The sequence below is a fragment of the Gavialis gangeticus genome, unplaced genomic scaffold (genome assembly GCF_001723915.1).
Source record: "Gavialis gangeticus isolate Ggan-Ray unplaced genomic scaffold, GavGan_comp1, whole genome shotgun sequence".
In the NCBI taxonomy this organism is placed as follows: Eukaryota; Metazoa; Chordata; order Crocodylia; family Gavialidae; genus Gavialis; species Gavialis gangeticus.
In genome coordinates, this window is record NW_017728998.1 from 45,343,898 (window position 1) to 45,355,154 (window position 11,257).

The window sequence follows — 11,257 nt, forward strand, 5'->3', positions numbered from 1 at the left end:
TGAGGGTGCCCACTGGGCCGAATTGGCATGGTCAAGGGGCCTGGGGAGATCACAGCCGTCCTTAAGGACCCCGTCCTGTGACAGTCCTCCAAGGCTCTGTCCTTGGGTCTATTCTTTTCAACATCTACATTAACGATGTGGACATTGGTGTCAGAAGTGTACTGGCCAACTTCGCTGATGACACCAAACTTTGGGGTAAAGTGTACACACCCGAGTACAGGACAGTAATCCAGGCTGACCTTGACAGGCTTAGAAAATGGGCAGATGAAAACCTGATGGCCTTCAATGCCAAAAAATGCAAGGTATTCCACCCTGGGAAGAAAAACCCACAGCATGCTTATAGGCTTGGCAGCGCTATGCTTGCTAGCACAATGGCTGAAAGGGACTTGGGGGTCATGATTGACCACAAGATGAATATGAGCCGCCAGTGTGATGCTGCAGCTGGCAAAGTGAGCAAAATTCTGGCTTGCATCCATAGATGCTTCTCTAGCAAATCCCAGGATGTCATCCTCCTGCTGTACTCAGCCTTGGTAAGGCCGCAGCTGGAGTACTGCATCCAATTCTGGGCTCCACAATTCAAAAAGGATGTGGAGAAGCTTGAGAGAGTCCAGAAAAGAGCCATGGACATGATCAGAGGGCAGGAAAAAAGGCCTTATGATGAGAGGCTGAGAGCTATGGGACTCTTCAGCCTGGAAAAGTGCAGGCTCAGGGGGAACCTGGTGGCTGCCTATAAGTATATAAGGGGTGTGCATCAGGATCTGGGGGAATGCCCGTTCTCCAGAGCGCCCCATGGGATGACAAGGTCAAATGGGCACAAACTTCTCCAAGACTGTTTCAGGCTGGACATAAGGAAGAACTTCTTTCAGTCCGAGCTCCCAAGGCCTGGAACAGATTGCCGGCAGAGGTGGTGCAAGCACCTACTCTGGACTCTTTTAAGAGTCAATTGGACGTTTATCTTGCTGGGATCCTGTGACCCTAGCTGACTTCTTACCCCTGGAGCAGGGGGCTGGACTCGATGATCTTTGGAGGTCCCTTCCAGCCCTAATGTCTATGAAAAAAAATTCTGGATCCTAGCCTTGCCCTCCAGAATGTCTGCCACTTCATCAAATTTGGTGATATCTGCAAATTTGCTAAGCATCCACTCAGTCCCATCATCCAAAGCATCAGTGAAGATATTGAACAACTACTGATGATGCTGAGTGTGCTGGATGAAGTGTTCCCTTGAGGTCCCGCTCTGTTCAGGTTTGAGAAGTGATGTGCCAGGCTTACAAAACAAACACTTCTCTGTTTCCAGCACAGAGCTGGATTGGGCATTAGGCTGTTGTTTCATGTTCTTAAAAATGGAATTCTTCTCTCAGGTATATTGGCTCTGCAAACTGTATTTGCTGGTTTTTTAATTCTTAAAATACCTCCAAGGTCTAATAGACTGAATCTATGACAAAAGTTAAAATTGGGTTAATACTCTGTTTTAGGGAATTGATCTGCTATCCTTATTCATATGAGAGTATTCCACTGCAGTCATTAAGACTACTGCTGTAAGTCCTAATCAGTGCAACAGGGGGTGTGGAATTCAGGGTTGAGGATACTAGGGAAAGAAGGGGAAGAGAAATAGAAAAAGGAAGCAGTTTGCCATCTTTGTTTTACCTTTTTAATGTGCTCATTAGTGGTGATGAACCATTCACAAGTAACCTGAAGCTGATTGTGAAGCTGGATGGTCTCTATTTGGCACTCCCCACACTGGACTGAGGAGAACTCCAGTTTGTCACTGGAGATGCAGAGTGACGGCATGATCACATTGGCACGAAGGCAGATGTGAAACGTTGGTCCACCCACAACCTAAAGCAAACAGCACAATGCTCTGCTAAGCAGTCTGTGTGAGAACTAACTTCACATCCAAACTGCACGTGGCAAGCTGACCAAGTGGGGAAATTTCTACAGGACTGAGGAATATGATGGTACTTTGCATGGGTGGTGCCAGGAAGTGCAAAGTGTCCAACTGCACAGGGCCCTGGGCTGGTTGCATTACAAGTTTGTGTTACCGTAAATTACTACTAGTGTTATAGCTGGGTATGGGCCTAAAACTGAACCTTTCCACATGACACCCAAAGGGTACACCCAGTACCTTTATGGGCAGAAGTACTTCCACTTCGCCAAGCGGCAGGCTTGTGCTGCGGGGATCAAACCTCACTTCAAAAGTTTCTGTCTCACAGTAGGGCAGGTTCTTTACACGGTCCAGTTCTATGCTGAAACCTGGTAAAAATGGTAATATCACCACTTAAAACCTGGGGTTTGCAGAAAATAAGAGGTACACAAGTCGCATTATAACAAACATGAAGGGCCAGTCTACCTGTTGATATTCTATTCCACGTTTCTTAAATCTCTGAAAAATAGTTTATGCAAAAGGTGGGTAGGTCCTCCTCCTCCTTGCTGCTTTTTTGCGACTTAGTGTTAAAGATAAGATAATGGTGTCCTACAAATGTAGATGCACTACTGGATTTTCAGGGATTTGAACAAGGTAAAATAGGATTGCACTCAAATGCTGAAGTCCACTTAGATGCCTGATAGGTGAAACAGAATCTCACTCCCAAGGCTTTACAGTTAGTACAATATAGACTTCCAGAATTTGATGGTGACAGGGATGGATTCCAGATCCTCCTGCTTGAGAGACATAGGTGGACACCACCAGAAGCAAAAGCAAAACTCTGAGAACTTGATTTAAATGAAAGTCAGAGACTATTTTGGTAGAAATTTGGAAGAAGTCTTAATGTCATGCTACTCTTTAGAAAAAAACTATATCCAGGACTCTACCATCAAAGCTTATATCACCCCTCCCCTCCTGTCTGATCCTATTGCCACCATCAGGCTGTTTTAATGTGGAAGGGAAAGCAGAGGACATGTAGCCAAAAGATGGGTCCATCAATCCTGCAAGGGGAACTTTTAGATCCTAGTGGGAGACAGGATCTCTAACTATGGAGTTAACTCTTAGGAGTCCCTATAATAATTTGGCCACTCAGGGATTACAAAGCATAAGGTATGCACTTACTGGAAGATGGAGACCTGAAACAGCTGTGAGATCAACCCTCACTGACCACCAAAATTGTTCTGAGCTCTTTAAATCCAGGAAATAGTGTGTTTGAAATCTGTGCTCAAGGCTGTGATAACTAACGTTTTTGTACCCAGATTATGATTCTCTTCTTTATAGTAACATAATTTGTCTGTTATGTATTATGGATAGGGATTTTTGTACCCCTGATGAGAAGGTTCTTTCCATCAAAGTCAGTCTGCTAATATTTAAATGGAGAGCATGAATTTGTATGAAGGACTTGGTCAAACTTCTGCAATATAAAGTCTGGCAGGTGCATGGGTGGTCAAATATGTTTCTGAATTCCTACTACCAAAATGACTGGCCAGGCCAGAAGTTTCATGATCATCTGGGCTGAGTCTTGCTTGGGTTTTCTGAGAATACTGGGGATGAATGGGTGTGCATAAACAAGGGATTAAAAGGTGTGCAAAAACAAGGCCTAAGGACCCTGGAATCAGTAATGGATTCCAAACTCACACTTCCCCTGGAGCAAACACAATGTCACTTTCTGTTCTGTCTTGTGGCAATGAAATCTATGGTGGACTGACTCCATTCAGACACAGCTATTGTGTTGAGTTAAAAATGATCTATTGAGTTCCAGCACCTTCTGCATTGTCTGGCAGCTGAACAGCTTTGAGAGTGATTGCATAATGGATGTGACTGCTCCAAAGATATACTGTCTTGTGACATAGTGGGCTAGATCTCCCTTGCTTGTCTATAGAAATGCAGCTTGTAGTATTACCTGTCATGATGACTTCCAGTCTTACACTTTTGAGGACGAGAAGAGAAGCTGAGCCTGCCTGATGAAGGGCTCATATGAAGCCTTGTCTCTTGAGAGTCCATGTACTTTGTTTCATAAACTTCCCTAAGCACAACTTCCCACCACACTGGTGGAGGAATTTAACACCAGTGCCACTGACAGCAGTGCAGGAAAGGATGGGACTCCTTTACAGACTATCATTAAGTCTATCCCCACTCTGAATTTTGACAGGGCTTGTGATGACCGGTTTAGTAACATGTCTGCTGACATCTGCCACCTGATAGACAAATTTCAATCAAACTTGTGCCCAACAAAGGGGAAGCTGGGCAGGCTGAATCACACAGGTGCAGGAAACCACATGCAGCTACAGCAGATTGAGGCGAGTTCTCACTGAACCTGGGGTAAGCTCAGCTAGGTAGTTAGGTATGGTAGCATGGTTTAGAATCTCTCTAGTGGCTGATGAGCCACTGCTGTTACAGAGTTCAGAGTGGTTCCTAAAAATTCCATTTTTTGTGGTAGATTCAGCATCAATTTCTCTTTGCTTACTTTCTAGCCCCAAAGGGAAAAAGGATGCAGAGTTTTTGCATGATCTCGTTAAGTGTGGGATCACTTGGACTCCTAACTCCCTGAGGCAACCTGCTGCTAAGGAGCATTAGACAGCTGGGACATTGCTCCCTGCCCCCAGGAGCTGCCTGCTTCCAAGCAGGCTCTGCCACTGGAGCCTGGGTGTGGACAATGTCCCCCTGCCTGGCAGTAGGGAGCTCCCAACCCTCGCTCTGTGATCACGATTGTGGAGCAGAGGCTGGGAAATCCTTATCTCCCAGCCCCTGCTCTGTGATCAGGGAGTGGGGTCTGGGAGATTCTTAACTCCCAGCCCTGGCTCCATGATCTTGGACCAGGGGCTGGGAACTCCCTGCTGCCAGGGCAGAGGGACATTGTCCCCACCCAGACTCAGGTGGCAGAGCCCGCCCTAGAAGCAAGCAGCTCCCAGGGGCAGGGAGTAATCTCCCACCCCGTGCTGCCCAGCTGACCAGGAGCACACTTTCTCCCAGTTGGCTGTCTACTCATGCCAGAGTGCCGTAATTACTCTTGAGTAAATTTGCTACTTGTGTTTACAGGTAGCAAATTTACTTGCGATTAGAGCAAGTTACAGTGCAGTAAGCGTCTGCACATGTTGGCGATGATGCTTACTGCACAGTAATTTTCTCTGATCTTGAGTAAAGCATCTCATGTGGATATGCCCAGTGTGTTAGCAATTCTTAAAAGGGTCCTGAATCTTGTCGATCTGCCTTGGCTGGAACACTATATCAGGCAATGTTTTACAGAACAAAATCAGTTCCATGAACAGAGGAAGCATCCAGAGTACTTTTTAGTCAGTGAGACCAGGGAAGTTCTGCTCTGAGCATGCCAGGATCAGGGGAAGAATGCACATATCACCCCAGAAGAAACATTTTCAGATAGAATTTCTCAGTTTTCTTAGAAAATGACTTACAGATGGCACATTTCTCTGCATCTCTCCCAGAAATGGCAAGCATCTGATGGGTCAACTATTTAAATGTATTACAGCTTCACCTCCTCAGGGCAAGTTTTGAACCCTGAAGATTTATGTTTGGACACACTGAGTATCTCACAAGCAGAGCCAAAACAGTTTCCTCACACAGGGCAGTAAGGAAATGCTAATGAAAAATTGATGCTTAAGCTAATCACTAACTGTCTTCTAGATATCTAACTCTCTATCACAGTCTACCTATGAATAGGAAAAGTGAATGAAAAGTTATGGCTTGCATCTGCAAGCAGTGGAAGAACCAAGGAAAAGCTGAGGCAGCTGTGCCCTTTAAGCTCTCTGCTCAGGCATGAGGATAATCATGGCTTAGATATGGTCTTAACAGCTGAATGAATTTTGCCCAAGTGAATTGGGTGCATCCACCTCAACATTGGATTATGTAGGGACAAGCACTTGAATAACTGAATAATCCTACATCTTTTAAACCATCAATAAAAATGGCTGTTTTAATCATTTAGTTAAAGCCCAGGTGAATTCTTCCCCTCCCCCTTCCCCCTATTACCTGTATCATGCAGGGTGCGTCTGTCTGCTTGAAAGGACACAGGGAACTGGCTGGTGTTAGTGATTTTGACAATGTGGGTTCGGATGTTACCAAGAATGATGTAGCCAAAGTCCAAGATGTACTCAGGAAGCTGCGCTCTGAAATGGTTAATGAGAGCTCACTTTAAAACACAGCATGGGGCTCAGCTACATTTTCAAAGGATGGGAGCAAACCCCATGGTTCTAATGCTATTCACCACTTGAAGGATTTGGTTGTAAGTTGTTTACTGGGGGGTCTAAATTCCCTGTGAGTAGCCACTGAGATGGGGAGAAGTTGTGGAACAGCCTGTGGAACCTCTCTGTCCAGTCCACTGGGCTACTGGAGGACACCAGAAGTTAGGCCCTTTGGCTCTGCTGGACATGGCATTTGTGGTATATGGAATGTACCTTTAATGGGCCAGCAGTGAGATGACCCATTCTCTCCCCCTGATACCCTGTGGGTGTGGTTTGTGGTGGTGGGTAATTGTGGATCTCCCTGCAAGCTGTGAGCATGAGAGTTGATGAGTCCTGCTCCTAATAAAGATAAAGTTGTTTACCACCCCACCAGTCTCTGCTGAATGGTGACTCGAGGACAGAACCCCAAAGGCATGGAGGTCTGAGTGAGTACCCCATCCCTGGAACCCAGTGGCATACAGTAAACATTGTATGGTGTCAGAAGTGACCTGTCTCTTTGGAGTCACCAGCAGCCTGATTAAGAGGGTTACAGTTTTCATTAAAAAAAATAAAATAATGGAGCATTTCCAACCTCCACCAGCATTATCCTTTAGTGCAAATCAAAGGGAGAGGCTCCAAAGTCTGCAAAAGGAGTCAGTACCCTATATATGGGCACAATGTCTGCACTCACACATCTTTGATAACCAGAAGGCCTGGTATAGCACAGTCATGATTGCTGGCTTGCCAGCTCCTTTTAAGTTAGATACTGGAGCAGAAGCAAACATTATCCCAGCAGATGTAGCAAAGGCCCTGCAAGGTAAAGTATGCAGGACTCCTGCTCATGTTTCATTTGTTGCATTTGGCAACGCACGCATCAAACCACAAGGTGCAATCACTGCACACTGTAAGTCTGGTGCTAATGAATCTAATTTAACTTTGTATATAGCAGATAATAGTGACCCACCAATACTTGGTAGGGTGGCACGCACCACCTTAGACCTTATCAGATGAGTCCATGGAATGGCTCTGACAGCACCTGCAACCAACACAGATCTTCTCAAATTATACCTGATTGTTTTTGAAGCTTTGGGCCAATTCCCTGGTACCCACCACATCTATGCCAACCCAGTGGTACCACTAGTTGTGCGTGGGTGTAGAAAAATTCCCTATGTAACCCCAGGCAAGTTGAAGCCTGCCCCTGAAATGCTGGAAACTATGAGAGTCATTACAAAGGTGACTAAGCCCACGCCCTGGGTCAGTAGCTTTGTGATCACACAAAAGAAGGATGATTCGCTACAACTTTGTCTAGACCCATGAGACCTCAACAAGGCAGTGCTGAGGCAGCACTTTTTGATTCCCACTGTAGAAGATGTGTAGAAGAGCTTGTCAGGTAAAAAGCTGTTCACCATTCTTGATAAAAAGGATGGTTATTGGCAAGCCAAATTGGATGAGGAATTGATAGAGTTGTGTATCTTTAACATCCCATGAGGGCAGTATCACTTCAATTGCCTTCCCTTTGGTGTTAAGTCAGCTAGCAAAGTATTCCAATAGAAGAATTATGAGTGCTTTGGTGACATTTCAGGAATCCACATAATTGCGGAGGACATGTTTATAGCAGTGGCTACCAAAGAGGAGCATGACACCATCCTGAAACAAGTCCTGGAGAGAGCATGTCTGAAAGGAGTAAAGCTTAATAAGGACAAAATACAGTTTTTAGTTGACAGCATTAGGTGTATGGGCCATATCTTCTCAAAAGATGGTGTCAAACCAGACAATGACAAAGTGGAAGCCATCAACAGGTGCCCTCTCCAACAAACAAAAAGGCCTTCAGACACTCCTCGGAACCATTCAGTACTTAGCACAATACATTCCACATGAGTAAAGCCTGATGGCCCCTCTGAAAGCGCTTCTCAGAAATGACATTGTGTGGCAATGGGGATCTGAGCATCAGGCAGCCCTGGATAAGCTCAAAAAACCCATCACGACGGCACCTGTGCTCAGGTACTTCAACCCAGCAGAGCAGCTGGAAATCCAAGCCAACTCGGCCAAAGACGGCTTAGGAGCGTGTCTGTTTCAGCAGAATCAACCAATTGCATATGCTTCAAAGGCTCTAACGCACTCTGAGAGAAATTATGTGCAGATTGAAAAAGAACTTCTGGCAATTGTCTTCTCCATGACAAAGTTCCACCAATATGTATGTGTATGGCACCACCCAGGTACGGATCCAGTTTGACCACAAACCCCTGGAAGCAATTTTTGTGAAGCCCATAGGAAAGGCTCTGGCATGGCTACAGAGGATACTGTTGCAGCTCCAAAAATATGACATTCAGATTCACTACACCAAAGGCAAAGACAAGTTAGTGGCTCACACGTTTCTAGAGCTACAGTGCTCACTCCCTGATCTTTTCCACTCAGAAAAGGTGATTCATGGTCTGACGGAAAAAGAGCCACTCCAGTGACCAGTTACTCCAGCAGTTACAGGAGCACACAAAGTCTGACAAGAAACTACAAGCCCTTAGAATGCAGCATCTTAATGTATGGCCAAGCAGGCAAAAACAAGTCAAACTTGAACTGAAGCCGTACTGGCCTCTCCGAGACCAAATGCAGATTCAGAATGATTTGCTTATGATTGGGCTGAAAATAATCATTCCCAGTGGTGCGAGGACCAACGTGTTGACATTGCTTTACTCACTCCATCAAGGTATACGACGGTCGAAAGTGCAAGCTCGACAAATCATGTACTGGCCTAAAATGAATGCCCACATTGAGCAATGGATTGTGAATTGTGCACCTCGTCAAGAGCTCCAACCCAGTAATCGGAAAAAGCCCATGATCTCACCTGATATCCCAGACCTGCCTTGGCTAAAACTGGCAGCGGACATTTTTGACCTACAGGGACAGTTTTATTTGATTATAGTTGACTACAGCTCCAAGTACCCTGAAGTTTTGCACCTGCCAGACAAAACAGTTGGCATGGTAGTAGCCAAAATAAAATCTGTATTTGCTCACCTAACGAGATTGTTTGTGATCATGTGCTGTTTGTAGGTCACACAATGAAACAAATTGCAACTGATTGGGGCCAAAACTTCACCCATTCTTGCCCAGGTTACCCACAATCCAATAGTCAGGCTGAATGCACAGTTCAGACCATCAAATCAATGTTTAAGAAGACTTTTCAGGATGGCTCTGATCTATATCTGGCTTTACTCAATCTGAGGAACACGCCCATACCAGTCTTGAGTATGCTCTAGTGCAGCTTCTAATGGGGAGACTTTTGCGCAGTACCCTCCCTGCTACAATGGCGGTGCTGACTCCTAGATTACCGCTGACTGCCTCCCACAAGTTGTGGAAACTTCAAAGGTGCCAAAAGGAGCACTATGACTGCACAGCTGCATCTTGCCACCTCTATAAGAGGGAGAGAAAGTAAGGACGCAAACGAGTACAAGTTGGACACCAACGTCCGTCATGACAAAAAGGGATGAAATTAGGGTTGGATGGGACCTCAAGAGGTCATCTAGTTCAAAGCCCTGCTCAAAGCAGGACCCTCCCCAATTTGATCATCCTAGCCAAGGCTTTGTCTAGCTAGGTCTTAAAAACCTCCCAGGATGGAGATTCCACAATCTCTGGGTAACCTGTTTCAGTGTCCAACTTGTATTCGTTTGCATCCTTACTTTTTCCCCCTCTTGCAGAGGTGGCAAGAATGCAGCTGTGCAGTCATAGTGCTCCTTTTGGTGCCTCTGAAGTTTTACTATCCTGCTAGTGAGAAAATTCTTCCTAATATCTAACCTAAGCTTCCCTTGCTGTACCTTGAGACCATTGCTTCTTGCTTTGTCATCTGCCACCACTGAGAACAGTCTAGATTCCACCCTTTTTTGAACCTGCTTCAGGTAGTTGAAGGCTGCTATTAAATCCCCTCCCAGTCTCCTCTTCTCTAGACTAAATAAGCCCAGTCTTATTAGAAAGACTGAGGAAGACCCTCAGTCTTTCCTCATAAGTTATGTCCCCCAACTCCTCACCATTTTTGTTGCCCTGCCCAATTTGTCCACATCCTTTCTGTAGTGGGGGGCCCAGTGTTGAATAGAAAGGGATAATCACTTCCCTGGCTCATATTCATATGAATCACTCCTGGCTTGTATTCAGCTTATTGCCCATTGTAACCCCCAGGTCCTTTTCTGCAGAGCTGCTGCCCAGCCATTCCGCTCCCAGCCTGTACTGGTGCATGGCATTGTTCCCTCCTAAGTGCAGAACTTTACACTTGTCCTTGTTGAACCTCATGAGATTTGTTTTGGCCCAATTCTCCAATTTGTCTAGGTCCCTCTGAATCCTAACTGTACCCTCCATAGATTTCATAGACACTAGGGCTGGAAGGGGCCTTGGAAGATCATCGAGTCCAGCCCCCAGCCTGAAGGGCAGGAAGTCAGCTGGGGTCATAGGATCCTAGCAAGATAAGCATCCAATTTTCTCTTGAAGGTGTTCAATGTAGGTGCTTGAACCACCTCCGATGGCAGGCTATTCCAGACCTTAGGGGCTCGGACAGTAAAAAAATTCTTCCTTATGTCCAGCCTGGAACGGTCTTGCAGGAGTTTATAACAGTTTGACCTCGTCATCCCATGGCGCGCTCTGGTGAACAAACGTTCCCCCAGATACTGGTGGTCACCCCTGATAAACTTACAGATGGCCATCAGATTACCCGAGCCTGCGCTTTTCCAGGCTAAAGAGCCCCATAGCTCTCAGCCTGTCATCGTAAAGTCTGTTTTCCTGACCTCTGATCATGCATGTGGCTCTTCTCTGGACTCTCTCAAGCTTCTCCACATCCTTTTTGAATTGTGGGACCCAAAACTGGACACAGTACTCGAGCTGCAGCCTCACCAAGGCTGAGTACAAGGGGAGAATGACATCCCGGGATTTGCTTGACAAGCATCTATAGATGCAAGCCAGCGTTTTGGTCGCTTTACTAGCTGCAGCATTGCATTGCAGGCTCATGTTCATCTTGTGGTCAATGATGACCCCCAAGTCTCTTTCTTCCATAGTGCTAGCCAGTGTAGCACTGCCAAGCCTATAAGGATGCTGCACGTTTTTCCTCCCAAGGTGGAAAACGTTTCATTTGTCAGTGTTATACACCATCAGGTTCTCGTCCGCCCATTTGCTGAGCCTGGTC

The 11,257-nt window shown here is 45.9% G+C and overlaps 1 protein-coding gene across 2 annotated transcripts in view; it reads right to left on the reverse strand.

The window, feature by feature from the left end:
* The window catches only part of HYDIN (HYDIN, axonemal central pair apparatus protein), a 533,466-nt gene that overhangs the window by 119,628 nt on the left and 402,581 nt on the right, over positions 1-11,257 (reverse strand). For both annotated transcript variants that reach the window (XM_019505831.1, XM_019505830.1), the window contains exons 31-33: positions 5,909-6,045; positions 2,123-2,250; positions 1,645-1,836 (exon numbers count right to left, since the gene is read on the reverse strand). In XM_019505831.1, coding sequence (XP_019361376.1) covers positions 1,645-1,836; positions 2,123-2,250; positions 5,909-6,045 — 457 coding nt within the window. The remainder of the gene's footprint in view (positions 1-1,644; positions 1,837-2,122; positions 2,251-5,908; positions 6,046-11,257) is intronic.